The following is a 23,833-nucleotide window of genomic DNA, read 5'->3' as shown; positions in this document are numbered from 1 at the left end:
CAACACCAAAACCTCATCCCAACTGTGAAGCATGGTGGGAGGAGCATCATGGTTTGGGGCTGCTTTGCTGCCTCAGGGCCTGGACAGCTTGCAGTTGTTGGGGGAACAATAAATTAAAAATTGTATCAAGACATTTTACAGGAGAATGTCAGCATAGCAGTCTGTCACCTGAAGCTTGATAGAAGTTGGATAATGCAACAAGACAATGATCTGAAAGACAAGAGTAAATCAACAATAGAATGGTTTAAAAAGAAGAAAATTTGTGTTTTGGAATGGCTGAGTCAAAGTCCTGACCTTAATCCTATAGAAATGTTATGGAAGGACCTGAAGCAAGCAGTTCATGCAAGGAAGCCCACCAACCTCCCAGAGTTGAAGCAGTTTTGTAAGGAGGAATGGCCTAAAATTTCTCCAAGCTGATGTGCAGGACTGATCAACAGTTACTGGAAACGTTTGGTTGAAGTTACTGCTGTACAAGTGGCTACACCAGTTACTGAAAGCAAAGGTTCACTTACTTTTTCCAACAAATACATGTAATATTGGATCATTTTTCTCCATAAATAAATGTTTGTGTTATTTTCATTGGGTTCTTTTAATCCAGTTTTAGGACTTTCGTGAAGATCTGATCACATTTTAGGTCATATTTATGCAGAAATGGAGAAAATTCTACAGGGTTCAGGAGCTTTCTAGCACCATTATACTTCAAGTTGCAAATACTTCAAGGTTACAGATATCATCATCATCAGCAGCAGGTGCCATGCCCAGTTTGAGCTTTGACTGCCATGGCCCACACACTCCTGTTTCAGGTCAAGTGGATCAATTCATTGGTATTCATTTCCAGGTTACAAATATATATTCCAAAACCTTGCTATTTGTTGCATTCTTTGGTATCCGTGATATTTTCTTTTTCTTTTGTAAATACAAAGGAAAAATATATCTGCTATCTCCTGTAGCTCCACACGTAGGTGCCCCTGATGTTCTTAAGAGGACCTTCTTAAACGGAGCAGACTCGATTGGCCGAATGGCCTAATTCTGCTTCAATATCTCATGGTGTAATGGACCTAGTCACTCCCTGGTCATCCCTTTTAATGTACCTGAAGAATTTGACAATTAAGAAGCACTTTTGTGGGTAATAAATGTATAAATGCTTTAAAGTAACAAATATTGCAAGACATCTGGTGACATCTTTGCAGAGATGAAGACAGCCAGCCTTTCAGGTCCAGTATCTGTCAATACTTCTATTGTTGAATTAGGTTCTAATGAAGCATCTGGAATCTCAAAATAAAATTATTTTTGAACTATTTGATTTAGCCACTTATTTTACTCGGAATGTTACAAAATTTTACTTCCCCATATTATTAATTAGTCTTTTAAATGTTTTTATGTTGGTTTCTGAAAATTCTCATCTTTGAAAAGCCAAGTCCCTAACTTTTTTAATCAATTGTATACATGCAGAGTGAATTTTGGTGAGGGCTATGTCAACAGTTAGCTTAACATGTGGTACTTAACTTGTAGTATGTAGCTATTTTCAAAATGATTTTAAAAGTTGGAAGACTAATTTTGAAAACAGCCTGAAACAGTATCATTATCAAGGTGATGGTGACAACTGCAGCCCTGTCACAATTGTACAGAGTGTTGGTGAGATCACATCTGAAATACAGTGACAGGGATACATCTCCACCAAAAGAGTTGTAAGGAGCTCCTTCTCTCCATTGGCCTGCAGGTCACCCTTGGGCAAGATGTATCCCCCGATCAGGGTCACATGAAGCCATGGCAGCAGGGTGGATGGTTGTCTGAGCAGCTGGTGCATATCATGTCCTGGTTATGTGAAAACTGTTGCTGGCAGACAATCTCAGAAGAGTATTGATAATGGCTGTTGTCACCTGGTTTGTAAAGACACTGCCCAGAAGAAGTCATTGGCAAATCATTTCTGTGGAAAATTTTGCCAAGATCAATCATGGTTATAGACCATGATCACCCATATCATATGACACGACACATGATGATACATAAAAAAGGGTACAGTATTGAAGATAGTCCAAAGAAGATTCAACAAGGTTATGCATTAGCTTCGAGGATCGTCCTTCCTAAAGAAGTTAAGCAGTTTGTCTCTGAATTCTTTGGAGCTTAGAAGAATGAAGGGTGACCTTATTGAGGCTCTTAACGGTGTTGAGGAGGTTTGACAGGAGTAGATTTTGAAATATTTTCAGCAGTAAGTGAGTTGATTTCAGCAGCAAGGGAGCATGATAATAAGATAAGAGATCAGTCATTTAAAATGGAGATGTGTAAAACATTTCTTTTTTCAGAGGATGGAGAAGCTCCTGAAATTCTTCACCCCCCCCCCCAGAGACTAGATCATTAGAAGTGTCCAAGATGGTGATAGATAAATCTCCAATCTTTCAAAAATTTGAAGGCTATGAAGTACTGACACAGAAGAGAAGTTGAGACCAACATAGACCAGCCATCATCGTATCAAATGATAGATCAGGCTTGAGATATCAGATGGTCTATTCTAGTGAGTTTATGTAAGTGTGCCTAATTTGTACATTTTTATTTACAAAATGTACTCTGCTGAATAAAATGAAATGTCTCTGTTTAACTATATTTGGATTTTTATTAATAATTAGAGTTAAAACCAGATAATAAATTATAATAAATTTTCAACTTTCGATAATTTATCTTTTTTCTTTTACTTCAGACAGTGAATCAAGCTGAGAGAGAGAACCACAGAGACAAGCAATCTTCATATTTACTCTTTGGAAGTAGTCATTTGTTTTCGTAAAAGTTTCCAGTTACAGTGGGTGAGTGAAACGATGATTACTTATTGAGTGGGGAAAGGACCCAAGTGCTTTAGATCAATTATTTTTGTTTCATGATCTGATATTGATCTAAAGGATATGTTTTAAAAAAAATAGTACACTGACATGCAACAGTGAACTTTCTCAGCTTTTGTGTCTGTATTTGTAATATTTTTTACTGCTGCCAATTTGTCATGATGCAATTACACTATATCTCCTTAACAAAAAAGGTGCTGATGTACCATATCAATAAGAGATAATAATGACAGGTTGGCAGATTTATATTTGAGACTTCCATTATAGATGTTCTCAGAGCAGTTTAGGACGGAAATATAAATATATATAAAGAAATATAAAGAATATAAGATTTTAAAATTAGGTGATTAATATGTCCCAATTATATATCCTGGAAGACTGCTCTTGATGCTGAATCTCTATATACAATATGTATTATTGGTTTATCAGAACTTTTGTCTGAAGAAAACACTTTTGTATTGCTTGATGGGGATGGAGTCAGCCATAGTTAATACTGGCTACAAGCCTTACTCTACGCCACTTCTCAAGCAATCAAAGCAGCCAAGTGTCCTTTTATTCTCAGGGAGCAAAGGCATAGACTGCCTGTATTTATTTATGCAACTATGATCTTAGTTTATTGAAGGAAAAACAGCATTTATTGTTGAGAAAGCAGTTGCAAGATGCATAAATAAGTGTTGCAGCTACTTGGAAGCATCTCAACCTTCCTGCCTTCACAGCCACTAGTTCTGCTAAACCTATTCTCTCCTATATACTACTTTATGGCAAACATCAAGAGAACCGATACAAATGAAGTCCATTACCACATTGTTCTTTCTTCACTATATTTCTAAATCACTATTATCTTAGTCCTACTCCTTATAGATACCGTCTGACAAAGCAGGAAGGAGTTGCAGTTTTTAGACTTTCCAATCATAATTTTAGAAGAATTTTATTTTACTCCACATATTAATCTTGCCATTATCCAATATTGAATAGATAGAGAAAATAATATGGATTTGTGTAGCTGCTAAAAGTAAAAAGACACAATGTGAGCCCCTGATGAGAACAGAGTAGATGAAGATATGGAAATTGTCCATGATAAAAGTCTATGTCGGGGATCTGCTAATAATTCATGATCGCAAGAAGCTTCATTCCCTACTTTGGCACCTGGGAAACAGCATCACAAACTGGCTTTAACAATGGAGAAGCCTGATAGATGTCTTTTAATGGTCACCCCGCAAAATAATCGGTGCTCTCACACCACCCCTGCTTCCATCCTCCTTCCACCCATACCCGGGTGTTATCCATGCTTCTGCAATTCTTTATTTCCTTTGTAAAATCATTTGTTTTGCCTATGTCACAGGTATCCAGCTTCTATCAAGAGTCCGTTATTCCCCTGTTCCCCATATGTGACCATTCAGTTTCCTTTTTCTGTTTGATTGTCCTCTCTTACTGCAGGGTGACCATCTTTTTATTTCCATGTTTTTTTTTCCTGGAATTAGTCTTCCTCTCTGCTTTAGCTTTGTTTCTTTCATTATTTTGCATCCTCAGCATTCCCAGCAAGGGCAACATTTATTGCCAATTCTAATTGTCCCTGTGTAATCTGGTGAACATACTTCCACAATGAAACTGTGTGGATTTCTGGAATTTAGACTCAGCAGCAACCAAGGATTGCTTTATTTCCACATCGGGATGGTGTGCAACTTTGGTGACCTACAGGTCAGAGTGTTCTAATGTGCCTGCTGCTCTTATCCTGCTTGGTGATGGAGGTTGTGAGTTTAGATGGTGCTTTTGGAATAGCTTAAGTGAGTAACTGCAGTGTAGTTTGCAGATGGCACACAGTGCTGAGTGGTAAATGTTTAGGTGGTTAATGGGGTTCCATTCAAAAAAAAAAGCTGCTTTGTTCTGGCCGGTGTTGAGTTTTTTTGAGAGTAATTAGTGTTGCACCAATCTAAGCATATGGAGGATATTCACTATTCTCATCACTTGTACCTTGTAGGAAGAGGAAAGGGTTTGGGATACAGAGAGGTGAGACTTTCACTGCAGGATACCCAGTGTCTAATTTGTTCTTACCCCATTGTAATTAAGGCTGGTTCATCTGCAGAACTTCTCGTGTTTATGAGACTGGTTCAGTTGTGTTTCAGGTCATTGGTCACACGCGGGATGTTAATGGGGTGGGTGGAGAATCTCTGTGGTGGGTATGCCTTTAAGTATAACGAGAATGGGAATGTAGTTGAACCAATTTTCACAAGAGAAGGTCCTTGTGCTGGACTTTTGTAGAATGAATGTTAATTGGTGATGATAGTATTTCTTTTCTGTGTCCCAAACACAGGAACTTGGAGCTCAATATGTCTCTAGTTCACACCTGTGATGTTTATGGACTTGAGAACTGAAAATTCCCGTATCTTGCATATTCTGTTGACTTGTACAAGCTGCCCATTAGGCCCCTTGAATCTGTGTTCCACAGAGTGAAATAATGTCTGATTTGACTCTTACCATGTTTCCATATTCAATGATGATCCTTATCTGTCAAAAATCTCATTAATTTAATTTTGAAATTTTCATCTGACCCCTAGTTTCTACAGCTTTTAGGGGAAGAAGTTTGAGACTTCTGCCTCCTTTCATTTGAAGAATTGAGTGAAATTATACATAATGTGCAATTCAGTGACTCCAGCACTAGCATACTGAGCAAAAGTCCATTGATGAAATCTGTATGAAATCTGTAAAAGTACATATTTATTTATATATGTGATTTTAAGTTGGCCTGTTTATTAAGAATTTTTTTAGATTCACAATTCAGAATTAGCAGAATAATTAATTGAGAAATTAATTATTTCAACCCATAACTTTTAGAAAATGCCTGATGGGAGACAAGAATTTTGCTGTGATTGAGACTTGCATCATTGTGAGGCAGAATACGAATGGCCCAGGGAAGCCAACAAATTGATGTTCAGGTTCTGCATGACCTGCGGCAAAAGTTCCCTGAAGTACCTGAATTTGTTGTCTCCCACTGTATGCTGCAGGTAGGTTCAGTAACATTGGAACAGATTAATTCCACTGTCCTTGATTTTGACTATTGACTATTGTGGAAACTGGTCCATTGATCTATTTGGAAATCTAAAACTCCCTTGTTCATCTTGGCTGTTTTTTCCCCCAAAGATTTTGAAAGTTGTTCATGGTCTTTATTTCAAACTGTTTGTACTTTCCATCATTTCTGTCCTTTGCTGATTCTCCACGGAGGTAACAGAGAAATTTTGAAGTTAAAGAACTGTTGCATGTTGATCCATGGCTTTGATTGTTCAAATGCACCTTATGTAGCTCGTTACACTGTTTTAAAGACCTGAGGCATTTCCTGGCATCCAAGCTAACCAATGCAACCACTTTCTTCCATTTTTCTTCTTTCTCCACTTCCTTTGTTTCTTTAATCTTTACCTTTTCTTGATAAGATATTACTGTTTAACCCTGCTAACATTTTTCTAAATAGTAAAATTTGAGGGATTAAATTTTTTTAGCATTTTGGGTGATTAGGTCTGTATTTTTTGTGACTTTTAAACAAATTTGCCATCAGTGAGGGAATATTAAAATGAGTCAAAAACAAAATATAACAGATGTGGAAAAGCAATATAAAATTGATAAATGCCAAAGCTCTTAATTAGTCAGGCAGCATCTGAGGAAAGATTATTATTGGTGTAAGTTTCAGGTCTGAAGTCACTGATTTGAAATGTTATCTCTTCTCTCTACAGACACTACCTGTCCTACTAAATGTTTCCAGACATTTCTGGTTTGACTTTAGTATCAATGTGACGCATATTCATTTTGTTTTCTAACTTGCTGTTGTTTTTTTTCCCCTTAGAACGGTAACAATTTGGATGCTTGCTGTAAGTTTTTGTCTCAAGAGAGCACCAAATACCTTTACGGAGAAGGAGATCTGAACTTTTTGGATGAACCTAACATTTCTGGACTTCACAATCGCATGTCTGAACTCAATTTGGGTGTCCAGTCTCAGAATGTCTATCAGCGCTGGAAAGAAGGAAGTCAGTTAAATGGAAACAAAACTCTAACTCATAGCATTAATGATGGGGCACTCCAGACTGCTGTAACCAGCTATGAACCTACAGGAGAGGCACAAGTAATACCAACTCAGTTGCCTGGAGGCTTCAATATGTTTGGAACAATGGATATAAGTAGCAGCTCTTCTTCACCCCAGCAACTTGGACTTCTTCAGCCTTTGGGCTCCAAGGGAATATCAGGCGCAGCCCAACAAATACCCAGGTTCAACCCTATTACTGTCACTCTGGCACCTAACATTCAGACTGGCCATAATGTTCCTAAATCCCTGCACATACGTGGTGTGCCCCCACCTGTACTTAATAGCCCTCAAGGTAATTCTATCTACATTAGACCATACGTGACACCACAAAGCAGTACAAGCCGTCAGATGTCACAGCAGCCTGGTTGGATGTCTGGGCAACATAGCGGCGCTTCACAATTCGGCCACAGTCAACAGCAGCCAACCTTCCAGAGTCCACAGCACTCGCATCAGCATTCGGAGCAAGTGCCAGGCTTCTGCAGCCCAATTACTTCACAGTGTGGTTCATCATATACCTCATCTCAGCAGTCTACTTATCCAGGCCAGCAAAGCCATCAGACGTCTCATGTGTATATGCCTATCAGTTCCCCTACCAGTTCTCAAGTGCCCCCATATCAGTCATCTAACAATGTACAACCTTCAATTTACAGTCAGTACAACATTCAGAATATCTCAACGGGGCCACGGAAAAACCAAATTGAAATCAAACTTGAATCGCCACAGAGAAACAACTCAACGATGCGTTCCTCCAGCTCTCGCACAGCACCTTTACCTTCCATCAGCACCCACCCTGTAGGCAGGGGTCAGCCCAAAGTCTACATTTCTGCCAGTCCTCCTTCTTGTGAGGAAATGGTCGGACGCAACCAGCCGAAGCTCTATATCTCGGCTAATTCAGCTGCTGATGAAACAGGCCTGCGAAATCCACCCACTGTGTACATATCGGCAAACCCAGGGTCATCATCCTCCTCCCGAAGTGGTGCAGGACAAGTCAGTATGGGCTCACAGCAGGCCTCTTTCATTCAGCCTGCCTACATCCGCCATCATCCACCCAAAAGTCGGAGTGCGGGCAATTGCAATGCTGCCACTTCTCCTCGAGTTGTGGTCACCCAACCCAATACCAAGTACACTTTTAAGATCACAGTTTCTCCTAACAAGCCACCCGCTATTTCCCCTGGGGTTGCATCCCCAACATTTGAACCTTCCAACCTCTTAAGCCTCCCGGATCATTATGCAGAGCCTGAACCTGTCCAGCATTTGCAGCTAGGGGCTGATCCTACTTCGACTCTCGATGATCGGATTAACGAAGCACGGAGAATGAGTGCGGGATCTGATGATGCTGCCTATACAGAAGGTATGTAACATTCTGAACATTTATTTACCTCAGGATTTAATGCATTTATCTCCTTTAGACTACATACCTCTCAAATAGGGTTGTTTATAATTTTAACCAACTATAGATTGAATGATGATATGATTACAAATACTAACAGTGAATTCTTAATGGTGCTCAAATGGGCAGAAGATTGTTTTTTTCCTATATCATTGATTAAAACATTTGCTTAAAAGAAGGAGTATGTGGCACTCACTTTGGCTGAAGTTAATTGAATTTTATTCTCCACCCTCCCCCGCCCCCCAGCTTAAAGTGAAGTTTATGCAGTGGACCTCTGAGGAACCTCACTAACTGCTGAGCAGGGCACTGGCTCCTCATTGAATCTAGAATAACACTGGTTACATGTGAATGATGTCACTAAGAATTATATGAGCTTGATCTAGAAACTGTTCATGCAGTATTATATTCCCATACAATATTGCAACGTGCCCACTGTAAACTTGCCTGTTCCTTGATTGCAGGATAACTGAATTGTAGTATGTGTTTGTATTGCAGTAGTACTGTTGTCAGTCCTGCTAATGAGGCACTATGTCTTCTAGTTGTTGGCTGGTCTTTCTTACTATTAATATCTCTACTCCAGGGCCTTGCCTCCTGCATTTGTAGTGTTATCACCAATCCCTGCAGTCTCAGTCCTGTCATTACTACTGCTGTTTATTAAAGGTTTATAATTATATTTTGGGTTTGGGCAGAGTTGTATGCCAAACATTTTTATAATGTTACACCTTTAATACTTACTACCCAGTTCATGCAGTATTACATTACTATTTTGCTGATGTACGTAACTGGTCTTTTATTCCCTGTTGAGGATAATTTAATTTGTGTGAAATCTTTCACTTGAGGAAAGCATCACAAGATGCTTCACTGTCTGCATGAAACAGCACGTTCCAAAGAAGGAAGTATTAAAGGTGACCAAAGGTTTGATATATGGGGTGAACTTAAAGGGGCTAGATAAGGGTGTGGGAGGAAATTCCGGGAATGTGGAACGGAAATAGTTAAACTAACTGAGTTGATAACATTTGAGGCCAAAGCCAGAGGAGTGACGAGGCCATTTAATGTAGTAGTAAAAAAGAGTTTTAGTTTAGTCCTATAACTTAAGTCTAGCAGTTTAAGTGTTGCTGGAATTGTACTCCTTTTCCTGATAATATTTCAGTATTTTTGAAAACAAGGAAACATCACACAGTTTATTGAAACATTCTTTCTGTACCTTGTTTTTCTGCAACACTATCACTGCTGTACATACTAATTTCTATCAGTATTTCGACAGTGGTATGCTGCTTCTTCACTCTCATGTTGTACTGTAGCTCTGTAATTTTATCTCCAGCTCCCATTTCATCTTATAGCAATACTGCTTTTTACTCACTGCTCTCAAATGATATTCAGTGGGGGAGGATTTGAATTAATATGGCACAGAAATGAGTAGCAGTAAGGTTAGAATCTGGAGAGGAAGAGCAGTATCAACAAATCAGTTGGATTAGAAGCAGTAAGCATGGCTAATGTAAACAGTGGGAAGAAAGCAGCTTCAGAATGTTGAGCTGTATTAGAAAAACAGTCGGAGAATGGGAAAGTAATATAGAAACAATTTTAAATGAGAAAATCAGAAAAAATTAGTCCACGTCTCAGCTAGAATTAAGAATGAGTGGTATGCATGCGAGGATTGAAATCAGAGTTGAAAATTTAGCAGCATTACCATCTGAAGGATGCAACACAATTGCTATAACAGAGTCATGGCTTAAAATTGGGTCACAAAATAAGACTTTAATGTCAGCAATTTAAAAACAAGCCAAAACATACCGAGACCTCCTTTTGAATTGTTTCACTGTTCAGTAGCACCAATGATTTAGTGCTATTGTAAACACTTAACTGACATGCAAAGTATTTCAACATAAATTGTTCCCTGCTCTTTCTATAACTGCTTTTATACGTGCATTATTTTCAGATTGGCAAATTGTCAAATATACAATCAAGTAAACCTCTAATAGCTAAGTAGTTAAAAGATGTGTCCAAGTCTAAAGGAGATTTTGTTTTTGTAAGTTCAGTGCTCAATCATTATGACATGGGTGATTGCTTTGTGTAAACTGGCTTCTGAGTGAACTGGGCCTCATTTGTTGATGTGCTTTTCAGCTCTATTAGTGCATCAGAAGGCCAGAATGGATCGATTGCATCGAGAACTTGAGCTGGAAAAGAAGAAGTTGGATAAACTGAAAAGTGAAGTTAATGAGATGGAAAGTGACCTTACTCAACGGCGGATGAAAAGATCAAATTCAGCTTCCCAGATCCCATCGGTATGATTCACAATTCAACATTGTTTTGTTGATTTTATTTTCATGAAAATTCTGACTCAATAGATCTCACTCAAAAAAAGATCTTGAGCACAGAAATGTACTGATAATCTCAATGTATCGCTAAGTATGTGCCACACTGCTTAAGGTATTAAATTGCAAATGCTTTCACAGTTAGATATAAATAAAAATTCTCATGGTATTATTTCAAAGAATAACAGGGAGGTAATTTGAATTTTGAATCAATGCAAAAATGTTGGAATTACTCAACAGGTCACAAAGCATCTGTGAAAAAGAGAATAGATTTAATATTTTAGGTTGATTATACTTGACTGTCTGGACAGCAAAGATGCATACATCAGGAGGCTCTTGATCGATTACAGATCAACATTTTAACACCCATTATCCCCTCAAAACTAATCTGTAGACGCCAGGACCTGGGCCTCAGTACTCTCTTGTGCAGTTGGATCCTAGATTTTCTCACTTGCAATCTTCAGTCAATTCAGATTGGCAAACACATCTGCTCCACAATCTCCATCAGCACAGGTGCACCACAGAGTTATGTGCTTAGCCCCCTGCTCTACTTGCTTTACACCTATGACTGCGTGGCTAAGTGCAGTCCAACACCATATACATGTGTGTGTTCGTCCATCGTCAACGTTGATGAGGACCTCGACACCATTATTGATGGTGTCGAGACTAGCGCGTGACTTGGATTTAAGTGAGGGAGAGTTGCGCAGCGTCAGCCTCACTCTCTCTTCCCAATTCCCATCTGGATCCAGTGGCGAGACAAAGTCGAGACGGCTGGAGGTGGGACTAAGCACAGTGGATGACCAGGACGTCTTCTGTGTCTTGTCCTGCTCTACACGTTCCACGACGCTTGCAGAGACCACCTTCTTGACCGTTGGACCTTCCATTGGTCTCATCCGCTCAATCCGCCCGAGTCTGTCTTCACATGCTGGGATAGACAACTCCCTATCTCACCAAGGGTTTGAGACCCGTCGGCTACCCTCACCTAGTTTAGCCGGCTTGTCGAAGCCGTTGCCCGGGGTGTGGCCGCTGTCACATGCAAACAGCTACAGGGAGCCACAGGTGAGAGCTGAGCACCAGGTGGGGACCAAAGGTGGACTAACCGCCTTGAAAAGGACGCGACATGTTACCCCACCAGAGGTGCTACCCCTCCCTGACACCCCATACACCCCACATACAAGTCTGCTGCTGACACCACTTTTGTGGGACATATCAAAGGTAGTGATGAATCAGCATATAGGAGGGAGGTTGAAAATTTGGCTGCATGGTGTCATAACAACAACCTCTCAAAGTCAACAAGACCAAGGAGCTAATTGTAGACTTCAGTAAAGGAAATCCACAGCTCCATGAGCCAGTCCTCGTCAGAGGATTGGAGGTTGAAAGCATCAGTAACTTTTAAATTATTGAGAAGCACATTATAACTAGACAGTAAAGGCTTAGATAGATTGTACGCAAACTTCAGTGAACAGCATTGTGAGAATAGCATGCTATCAGAGTGTCACTATCTCAGAGGGCCTCTTCTGGACCCATCATATAAATGTAATTGCAAAGAAAGCACGAGAGCGCCTCTATTTCCTTAAAAGGCTGTGGAGATTTGGCAAGACATCAAAACATTGGCCAACTTCTATTGATGTATAGTGAAAGGTGCATTGACTGGCTGCAGTATGGCTGGTATGGGAATACCAATGTCTTTGAATAGAAATTCAAACAAAAGTTAGTGGATTTGGCCCAGTACATAGCAGGTGAAGCCCTCCCAACTGTCAATCACATCTATATGAAATGTTGTCATAGGGAAGCAGCATCTATCATCAAAGATCCTCACCACCATGCTGTTTTCTTGCTGCTACCATCAGGCAGAAGGTACAAGTGCCTCAGGACTCAGACCACCAGTTTCAAGAGCAGTTACTACCCCTCAACCATCAGGCTCTTGAACAAAAGAGGATAATTGCACTCATCCATTGAGATGTTTCCACAACCAATGATCTCTGCGCTTTATCTCATTATTTCATTTTCTCATAATTTACTGCTAATTATAGTTGCATTTCAACAGTTGTCTTCTATGCTTTTGCTCTTTCATTGATCCTGTTTACAGTTAGATTTGCTGAGTATACCCGCAGGAAAAAGAATCTCAGGGTTGCTGACATGTATGTACTCAGATGATAAAGCTTACCTTGAACTTTGAATAGGGAGGTATTCCTAATGGTCTTGATGAATATTTGCAATTCATCACAAAAGGGATTATCATGTTATTCCCACGTTGCTGTTCACTGGAGTTTGTGTACAACCTGTCTAAGCCTTTACTGACTACTGTTATAATGTGTTTCTCAGTGATTAGAGGCTTTTGAAGCATTTTGTGTTAAGAATTTCTTTAATGTGAATATCTACGATATGTCTAGTCTATGAAGGAACAACCACTAATTCAACCTAAGCATTCAGTCTGAAATTAATTATTGTTCTGTAAAGAACATCGTCATTAGTGTGGAGTCAGAAATGTTAATGTTTGTTAAGAGCCTTCAATCTTATGTAAAGGTGAGCACTCAAAGAAGTCAACTAATAATAATTCAAAGTTGTTTTCAAGTAGATAAAACTGGAAGCATCCTTGAAGTGAAAGAGGCTGATGGGTGACCTTACAGAGGTTTATAAAATCATGAAGGGCACAGATAAAAATGGATTGTCACAGCTTTTTTTCCCCCGAAGTAAGGTAGTCTTAAACTAGAGGGCTTAGGTTTACAATTAGAAGGGAAAGATTTAAAGTGGAGCTGAGGGGAAACTTTTTCTACACACAGGGTGGTGAGTACATGGAATGAGCTATCAGGGGAAGTGGTAGTGGTGGGTACGGTTAAAGGACTTGGACAAGTGCAGAGGTAGGAAACGTTTGGAGGGATATGGGCCAAATTGCAGGTAAATGGGACTAATTCAGGAAGATTGCTCAGTTGACATAGACAAATTGGGTGGATAGGCCTGTTTCCACACTACATAACTCTATGACTGACTCATTCAATATCTTGAATTAAATTTGATTGGGCTGTTTCTGTGAAATTGCTACAAGTGACATCAATATATATTTTGGTGTTTCAGTTAGAGGAAATGCAGCAGTTACGTAGCAGCAACCGGCAGCTACAGATTGATATAGACTGCATAACCAAAGAGATTGACCTATTTCAAGCTAAAGGTATGATATTACCAATTTATTAGAAATCAAACAATGTGTTACACTAATACTGCTTCTATAATCTGTTTTGTAGCGTCTTGTCAGTTTTCTGACTTAAATAAATTGCAATGGATTTATGTTAAAGTAGTGAGTTTAGAAACGTAGTTAGTTCACCATTGTAAAAGAATCATCATCAGTGACTTAAAAGTAGCTTGTCACCTTGTGTGTAATTAGTTAGGAAGCAACTGAGAACAGAAATGCAATAGCGATCCTGCAGGAATAGGCCAGTCAGAATTTTAAATCTGTTTTGTCATTCAACAAAATCCAATCTGATCCAATCTTGGCCTCAGTCCAGCTATCCAACTTTGTAAGTATTTTTGATGAAAGTGTCTAAAGGCATACAGTAGCACATGGCAGAAGTGAGCAATGCTGTGAGAAACCTTCATAATGAAAATATTAAATAGGAATCTTGGGATAAAGTCAAATGAAATGTTCTTTTGAAAATGGGCAGCTTGCAGCCTAAGGCAATGGTTGCAGCCAGATGTGGAATCAGGGATTGGTTTGTGATTCAAGCTATTCTTTTCTCCCCTGGTCTTTAGCAAAAGGCCATTGCAGTTTCTGCAAGACTACCTATTAGTCTGACAGCACAGAGGCAATGAAGTTGTTTAGATTAGTGGCACTGTATGTATATCGTGAATGGAGCTTCACCCCAGCTGTGCAGATTATTTTCTTCTAGGACAGATGGTAAATTAACTGGAAGCTCAAGGTCCTTGAGAGGTTACAAGTATAGCAGTGTTAAAAGGGATGTATCTGAGTTGCCCTGGCCATGATTGGTTAAGTGGCAAGAGTACCAAAAAAAGGCATCCTATTGATTGAGCTATGTTGTGATAACCATGTTGAAAGCTGCAGAGGAAAATCACGTTGAAGAGCAGTTTTTGTCTTTGATTAGCAATTATTTTTCACTGTTGAGGGAGCAGAAATCTGATTGAAAGGTTCAGAAAAGGAGTGTGAACAAGAAATGAGATGTTTGTTTGCAGGATGGAAATTTGGAACGATTGTGATTAGTTAGGATAGTGGTGACATTTTGAATATGGGGAAATTTTAAATTACTGGCTCAGCTTAGTATCAAGAATGGACGTTTTGTGAGCAGGGAAAGATAAGAGTGTGCTGATTAACTGCTTTCAATTGTTAACTCTTCATCCTTCATAGTCTACATTACCTTCACTGTCATATACTACAAAGAAATATAAAGCATGTTAAAGTATTTTAGTCGTTGAATGTTTTTATGGAAAATGACTTGTCCAATAAATGTTGCATTTTATTTTAAACCTATAAATTCTCTTCCTAGGACCACACTTTAACCCCAGTGCTATCCACAATTTTTATGACAATATGGGATTTCGAGGTCCTGTGCCACCAAAACCGAAAGGTAAGGTACAGATTTTGTATAGCAATTGTGTGATGCTTGTGTAAGGAGAAAATTCAGTCAGCTGTAATAATTTAGCACTGATTTATTTTACATATATGAATGTTAGATTCCCTAAGCCAGTGATAATCCACTGTGTTCAAAATTATGTGTATCATCAAAGGTATTCAGTAAGAGTTGATTAGTTATTTAGTAAGAAAATCAGTTAAGGTGGTGCTGCTGTTTCTTGAAGGCCAAATGCCATCATTTAGCTATTGGATCCCCAACAATCATCCTTTGCAATTCTGACTAGCAATAGATAAATAATGTCATTCCACAGAAATTGACCATTTGAGGTTACTGTGTCATCCCCATAACAATTCCCTTTGCAACTTGTGTAAGGTTACTAAGGTTTCAAAGTTTCAAAGATATATTTAACGTCAGAGAAATGTATACAATACGCATCCTGAAAGCTTTTTCTTCGCAACCATCCACGAAAACAGAGGAGTGCCCCCAAAGAATGGACGACAGTTAGATGTTAGAACTCCAAAGTAACCCCTCAGCTCCCCGCCCTCCCACACGTAAGCCACAGCAAGCACAATCCCCCCCACCCCCCCATGGCAAAAAAAAAGTATCGGCACCATCACCGAGCTTTCAAGTGTGAGCAAGAGCAACAGTAAAGACACAGGCTTGCATTACTGCAAAGACCACATTGTTCAACCGGCATTCGACGTACCACAGGCTCTCTCTCTCCCTAAAGGGAGAAAGAGATGTCTCTGTTTCACAGCGAGAGGAGAGACATAACAAACAACTCACTGGTTTACGATGTTAAAAGTCTGTTGCGTCGCTTTTTCCGAGCTCTGTGCCCAAAGAATTCAGATCTCTGGGCACACAGCCAAAGATGTTCCAGCTCCCATGACACACCTGTCTGGGACACCGACTTCCGATCTGCCCATCCAGAACCCCAAAGTCCTAGGCCTCCAAAGGCTAGCTGAACTCTTGGGTCGAGCCCTTGGTGTGCCGAACAATGGCCAGTTGTGAAACCCCGAGAGAAGGTCCCATTCCCACAAAGAACTGTAGTCAGCGTGTAATTCCAGGTCAGGGTCTTCAAAATAACCCTGAAAGGGAAAAATAGAGATATCAATGATGGAAATAGAGCTGTTTCTGAAGATGCAAGCAGAGGAGTCGCAGTTTAGTGCCATCATCACTCCACTCCGCCTCCAGTTACTAATGAAAGGATCATGTGAAGGGTGGATGGCCTGATGGCGGTGGTAAATTAAACTTCAAGTAATAATTTAATGCACACAAAATATTAGAGGAACTCGGCAAGCCAGGCAGCATCTGTGGAAGAGTAAACAGTGAACATTTCAGGCTAAAACCCTTTATCAGGGGTAATGAGTCCTGATGGGTTTCAGCCAAAACATTGACTGTTTACTCTTTTCCATAGATGCTGCCTGGCCTGCTGAGTTCCTCCAGTATTTTGTGTTTATTACTTTGATTTCCAGCATCTGCAGATTCTTTCTTGTTTGGCATATCTTAATTTGTTTGAGAAACAGAAGAATCAGTTCACAAAAATTTGCTGCAGACTTGACATCTTTGGGTAGCTAAAGTACAGTTGGCGTAATGGCTCAGGGATGCAAAGGCTATCTTTTAGGTCACCTGAAACCCTTTGTACATGTTTGTTAATTCTCCAATCCCATTCTTGACTGTTTTCTTTGTATGCTCTGACTCTGTCTGACAGGGAATCTTGCAAGAGATACAATTTCGTTATGATAAATATTGAAAAGACATAGTTGTCATCAGGGATCTGATGCAACTTTGAGAAATAATTCCACTCCCTGCCTAGCTTTAGAACAGTGTATATTACTGCTACTGGAACTTTCACTCATGCTTGTATTTATCTTCAGGCTCAATTACTTCAGAACTCCCACATGTTTGCCTCCAACTTTAACACTTGTAGGCTTCCACTCATTCATAACTCTGCTGCCCAGAGAAAATATTTGTGCGGTTTATGCTGATTCTCATACTTAACTAAATTTAAAACTATTCTCCTTCTGTTGTTGTCTTCATCAGTTCAGTTAACTCGAAGTTGTACTCAAAGTTGTCCTATTACCTGTACACTCCTGCTTAAGCTCTTTCTCTTTGCTCCACCTGTTCCCCTCATTTTGTCTCACAATAGGTAACTTCACAGTTAGTCACCTGTTCAGTGAAGTTAACTTGCTTCATGCAGAACTCCTTTCCTGCTTGGTCTTAAGAACCATTCTATCTGCCATTCCATTTTAAGATGGTAATTGAAATCTCCTTTCTTGACTGAGCATTTAGACTAGCCTCAGGATTTTTGATTTCTTTACCATAAGAAGGATTGTGAAACTTTACGACCAAACAGTCAAGGGAAGTGCAGAAAGATAATATTGAAAGGCCTAGGTATAGGGTGCTTCCTATAATGGAGGATTCTAGGACCAGAGGGCACAGCCTCAGAATAGAAGGACATCCCTTTAGAACAGAGTTAAGGAGGAATTTCTTTAGCCGGAGGGTGGTGAATCTGTGGAATTCATTGCCACACATGGCCGTGGAGACCAAGTCATTGGGTATATTTAAAGTGGAGGTTGATAGGTTCTTGATTAGTAAAGGTATTGAAGGTTATGGGGAGAAGGCAGGAGAATGGGGTTGAGAGGGATAATAAATCAGCATGAAAGAATGGTGGAGCAAACTAGATGGGCCAAATGGTCTAATTCTGGTCCTGTGTCTTATGATCTTCAGGAAAACAGGATAACTTTCACCACTAAAAACAGTGAAGATGGAGATAAGCTTGGACAGGAAGTGAATACGGTTGACAGGAGAGGGGAGCTAACTTAAAATGACTGGAATTCTTAACTATTTTTCTTTGTTTAATCTGCAAATATATTCAACAATGTATTTAAGAAAATTGGGAGGACACATTTTCATTCCACTCTAACATTTTGTTTCTAACAGAGCAGAAATCTGCAGTTAAACCGTCAAAGCCAGTGCCAGATCAAGAGGAGGATGAAGGTGCTCAATGGAACTGTAGCACATGTACCTTCCTCAATCATCCGGCCCTGATTCGCTGTGAACAGTGCGAGATGCCCAAGCATTTCTGAGCCATAATGCTCCCAGTGAAAGGAGGAATGCCCCAAGAAATAAGCAAATTGTTTACAAAGACTGCAGTGACTCAGCAGATGCTATGCTGGAAAGAATTTTGATCTGGACCAGGTGGTCTCGAATGGAAGTAGTTGTTTCAGCACAGTGTTTTTTGAGATTAAACACACAGATTTTAGAATCTGCAGGCAAATACTGGAGCCTGAGCTGGTGTTGGATTTGCCTGTTCCAGAAGTATTGTTACCAGCTGAGAAGGATTTCGTGAAGCCACATCTACATGAACCACTGTGGGTCTTATTGCCTTTTGCCTTCTTTCCCTCACTTTCCATCCCAGGATACATTTTAATGAGAAGTTATGTAAGTTTTCAGAACTTCAGGTGAGAATGAGGGGGGAGGGGGAAGGGCAAAGTATGACTAAAATGAAAGGAACAAAATCTTCTGAAGGAAGGGCAGAGGGTGATTGAATGCCAGCCCTGAAGAAATGCCTGTAGATTGGGTGGGATAGAATGTGTGCATCACTAATGAACCTCACCACTCAGTTCATCTTTCTGCTCTGCAAAATTTAAGATTCAGCGTTGGAATGGAAAAAAAACTAAAGAACCATGTTACATATACTGAACACTTTCCTACAATGCACACAATCTACTCTTCAAGCTTCCTGTACTGAGCCCTACAAATTGAAGGTTCCCTTTGACTTCCTGTGTGCTCAGTTAATTTAGGTCAGCAGAAACACGATAGGTACAAGAGATGGCCAGGAAAATGTCAGCAAGAATTGCTGCTAGTTCCTTTCTGTTGACTCCCAATCTTCTCCCTTGGCCATCAACACCCACGTTCTTTCCCTTTTTGCTGAAAAGAGATTATATTTTTTCATCTGGTGAGTGCAAATTTGAATTGGGTTATAATGTTCCCATAGTTCAATGGCCTTCTTGCACTCTCCATCTTAAATTCACTTGTGAAGAATGGTAATTGTATGGGTGCCATTACTTTAGTGAAAGATAAGTAAAACTTGGGAAGTGTAATGTCTTTCTTCCTCTACTCCTGAGTTTCCTGTATTACCTGTATGTATCATGCTTTAGACTTTGGTAGCTAACTTTATTGAGCGTTTTTTTTTTAGCAAAATCTTTCTCAATTGACATGATACCTACGGGAAGTGAAGCCTTAATTTAACTTAAAGCTATGTATAAAGCAGCTCTCAGTGGCCTTTCTGTACAGCATTTCTATAAATTATGCTCTTGAACAGACCTGTGAATGCAGTTCATAAGACAGTGTGACAATCGTGTGAAAATGCACAATTTATTATTTGAGACTTGATTTTATTTTTAAAATATATTTGTAGGTTTCCTGATTCTGTAATTATACAGTGCTTCATCGCACCCATTGAAATGCTGAAGATGAATTTCAAATCAACAGCTGAGGTTTTTAAATAGACCAGTTACACTCAGCTGCCGTACTATGGTTCTGTGTAGTCTGCATGTAATTTGAATTTGCAGATTCAATTCATCTTCTAATTCAATTTTTTTAAACCATCTGTTATTTATATTGCTCAAATTGACCTTGTTGGATAATTGAACATTTTCAGTGGAAAACAGGACTGAATTAAGAGTAGTGTGTATATAAATACAATTATATTGTTACATAGTGATTCTGAGCTTCATCTGCAGGTCTAAATAAAATTTGACTGGTTTTACGTTTTATTAATAAAACATAATGGGATATCTTAAGCGTGATGCTTTACCCTTTTAATTAGATACATTGTCTTTCTGACAAAAGCTATTTATTAAAAGTGAAATTGAACTTCATAAATCCTTTGGGTTAGTGTACAGTAAACATGAGACAGATTCCTCATTTATGATTCTGTAGTATTTGAGTTACTATTCCATGCATTGGAATCTTAAGTAATGAATATGGCAGAGAATTCACCTATTTCTGCTCTATAGCAGAGTACTTGTCTATGTTGCTCAAATGCTGGATTGATATACATAAGGTGAAGATTTGTTTTGTCTGATGTTTCAGTATCTGAGTGATGGATAAGATACTCTTGTTTGTTTTTTTTTAGTATTAATTACTATATTTGACTGAGAGATTTTTGTCTTCGCTCTAATTCTTTGGACAGCATTAAAGTAGCCCCTGCCTTGCTTTATTATCTAAGGTGTAAGCATTACATGGAGATCCCAATTGTTCTCTTTAGTTAAGGGAAAAGATAATATACTCAATATTCTGAAGCTATCAGAATCAGATGTATTATCACCAACGTGTGACATGAAATTTGTTGTTTTGCAGCAGCAGTACAGTGCAAAACAATTATAAATTATCTGCCAGAGTCTTTGGTGGCATACCAAATCCCCTGAAACTCCTAATGAAGTATAGATGCCGATATGCCTTCTTCATGATTGTGTCAATGCATTGGGTAATGGATAGATCCTCTGGAAGCTGCTCATCCTTTCCACTACTGACGCTTAATGAGGACTCATGTATATTTTCCCAACTTCCCCTTCCTGAAGTCAACAGTTAGTTCCTTGGTCTTGATGATAGTGAACGTAAGATTGTTGTGACACTGCTCGTTGCCATCTTAGATTCTACCAACAACTGCATTGGTGAATTTATAGATGGTCTTTGAGCTGCTGCACGAAGCGACACAGTCATGATGTAGAGACAGTAGAGCAATGGGCTAAGCATGCAAGCATTTTTGTGTGGGTAGTAGATGCTATTACCAATTACACCAATAATTCGAGGATTGGAAAAATGGCACAAATGCTAACCAAGATCTAGGACCTGATGTTTTCTACCTGAGCATTAAAGAAAGTACACATGGTCTAGCCATTATCTTCCATTGTGTCCATGATTTAGAAATTGTTCCTTTAAAAGTGGAAAATCTGAAAAGCATCTGCAGTATTTTTGGAAAGTGAAGGTACAAAACCAGAAAATTGTACATAATAGTTCAGTATTTGTAGCATGAACATAAGAAATAGGAGCAGGGGTAGGCCATCTGGCTTGTCAAGCCTGTTCCGCCATTCAGTCAGATCATGACTAATTTGAATCCAAACAACAGGAATTCTGCAGATGCTGGAAATTCAAGCAACATACATCAAAGTTGCTGGTGAACGCAGCAGGCCAAGCAGCATCTATAGGAAGAGGCGCAGTCGACGTTTCAGGCCGAGACCCTTCGTCAGGACTAACTGAAGGAAGTCCTGACAAAGGGTCTCGGCCTGAAACGTCGACTGCGCCTCTTCCTATAGATGCTGCTTGGCCTGCTGCGTTCACCAGCAACTTTGATGTATGTTGCTGTAATTTGAATCCATTAGGGCAAAGAACACTTGAACACCCGAGGAAATCTGAACACATTAAGATGTGGATTTCTAAAGGATTACTGGCGTTCAACAAACTTAAATAAAATTTTTGAGGAACTAAATAACCAAAATAGTTGAAGAGTATGTGTGGATAAATTTATAAAAACTTCCAAGATAAGTTTAACAAAATCTTTCAGATTATTATCTACATATAAATCTAATACGACTGAATGCAAAGAATTGGCCTGGGTAGGTGGTAAAATGCATAAGTGGAAGGAACATAGGTAGGTATTTGAACTGGAGAGAACTGTAGATGGTTGTCTACGAGGAGTCAGCAACCATGAATACCATTAACGAGTTGTGGCTAAGTGAGTGATGTAGACAGGAACATAGAATTACCAAGGTACACTCAGCAGGCAAACCACAGCATGATTTTCAATGCAAGTTTGTGGCCACAGATCTTATTCGAAGAAGAATAGATCTATTTAGTTTCCTTATATTATTAAAAAAAAAAGCCGGAAACAACGGAACACTGAAGATTTGTGTGCCTTGTTTACCCCGGAAATGTTAGACTGACAGAAACAAAGTAATTGCAAAGGCTATTGCAACATCAAAGGGTGAGAATTTTAAGATAAGTTCTGATAAAGTATTACAAAACTTACTTGAATATCTAGAATTGTATTCACTGTTGAAAGGAAGTGCGTTCAGATTGATAGATTTTGACAATTTGATTACAAGGATGCATTAATAAGTTTGTCTTTAAAAGGCAATTTTTATTTACTAATGCATATATTTGATCCTTAAGTTTATGTTGTCACTATTTCACTTTTTAAAGAATTTGAGAAGCATAGTTTGAACAAAACTTAAATACTGGGAAAGGTTGGGGTATAGAATGTAATTACAAAATAATAGTGCCAATTTAGGAGAGTCGTGTTGTAAAGAGGAATGGAATTCTGATACAGTATGGAATATTAGTTCACTTAAACAATCCAAAGGCAAAGTTTGCTAAAATACATTGTGAGTAGATAGGTAGATGAGGATCATTCTCAAATCAGCATTAAATAGTGTCATCGGGAAATTAGTATTCATATGTTCTCAGTCCTTAAGGAAAATTCTATGTCATGATGCTGTTCTAAGAAATAATGGTTTTTAGAGATAGTGTCCATGAGAAGAAAATTGCAAAATCTTCCAGGTTGGATGTAGTACCTGAATGTAAGCAGTGGAAGTCTCTCCCCATCCACAGTACCATAGATTTTAGAACACTACGTTTGAGTGTTTAATGCTCCTGATGATTTTCATTGTGATAAAACTGTAGAATATTGCTGCTTATGGTTCTCAGCCTGTTAATTCATCTTTGAAGCAGCTGACCACAGCATCCTCCAAATGACTCTGTTTACTCACTCACCTAATTCCACTCTTGTGAAGCTGGAGCTGCATTGTGTTTTCCCTGCTTCTATATTGTTGTCTGTGTGTATTGCACATGGTAATGTCAACATAAACCATACTCGTGCATTCTCTGAAGCTCTAATATCACCCAGAAATATCTTTATATTACTGCAGTTGACCCTTGATTCTCTGTAATTTGTCAGCTTACTTATCCAATGTCCAGAACTGAACAGAAATTTTCCAACTAAATATTTGGAAGGCTGACATTCTTGACTTCAACCTCTGCCGCAAACTCCCCTGCGCCCCCCACCAAGCCTTTTCCCTCACAGCTGAAGCAGACTCTCTGAGAAATCATAACTTGACCAAGTTAGCTGCTTACCCTCATCTTTTACCACCACCTTTTACCAGTTCCATAATATGGTTTGACTCTGCCTCAGCTTGTTTGCTGCTGAAACCTTCATCCCCACATCATTGATAGCCAAACTGCTGAAATATCAAACTGTCACAATAATTATCATGAGTTATTGATCAGGAAAAAACAGGTTGCTAATTGAAGATATTTCATTTAGTTCAGTCTTTTTGTTTCTTGATATGCAGAGTTTTAAACTATTTTTCTCATATATCTGTCTGCTTAAGTTTTTTTTATATTTAACAGAAATGGAATATGCAAATGTCATACACTTCCAAATCTCACAAGGAATTTTTAAGGAAACTTGTTCATTTCAGGTTTCAAAGAATCCTTTAATATTATCATCCCTGACTCAGTTTGCTAGCCCTTTTGTTTCTTAAGTGAAATGGCTGGAATTGTAAGGGTTCTGGTGTCCAGCCAGTATTTATCCCACAGCCATCACCATCAGAAAACACGAGAATGAACTTGAGTTTCCAATC

At 39.1% G+C, this 23,833-nt stretch overlaps 1 protein-coding gene across 4 annotated transcripts in view; it reads left to right on the top strand.

Moving 5' to 3' along the window:
* Positions 1-23,833, top strand: part of tab2 (TGF-beta activated kinase 1 (MAP3K7) binding protein 2) — a 56,780-nt gene that overhangs the window by 14,738 nt on the left and 18,209 nt on the right. For 2 of the 4 annotated variants that reach the window (XM_063056310.1, XM_063056309.1), the window contains exons 3-9: positions 2,696-2,798; positions 5,664-5,833; positions 6,664-8,251; positions 10,412-10,572; positions 13,678-13,771; positions 15,099-15,179; positions 18,129-20,492. In XM_063056310.1, coding sequence (XP_062912380.1) covers positions 5,732-5,833; positions 6,664-8,251; positions 10,412-10,572; positions 13,678-13,771; positions 15,099-15,179; positions 18,129-18,274 — 2,172 coding nt within the window. In that variant the 5' untranslated portion in view covers positions 2,696-2,798; positions 5,664-5,731 and the 3' untranslated portion in view covers positions 18,275-20,492. Of the gene's footprint in view, positions 1-2,695; positions 2,799-5,663; positions 5,834-6,663; positions 8,252-10,411; positions 10,573-13,677; positions 13,772-15,098; positions 15,180-18,128; positions 20,493-23,833 lie in introns of those variants that run through there. The other 2 variants (XR_010018974.1, XM_063056311.1) reach the window with 2 other exon arrangements.

This window comes from Mobula hypostoma, chromosome 8 (assembly GCF_963921235.1).
Source record: "Mobula hypostoma chromosome 8, sMobHyp1.1, whole genome shotgun sequence".
NCBI lineage: Eukaryota > Metazoa > Chordata > Chondrichthyes > Myliobatiformes > Myliobatidae > Mobula > Mobula hypostoma.
The sequence above is the reverse complement of the archived record's forward strand: the minus strand, read 5'-3'. Positions and strand labels throughout refer to the sequence as shown.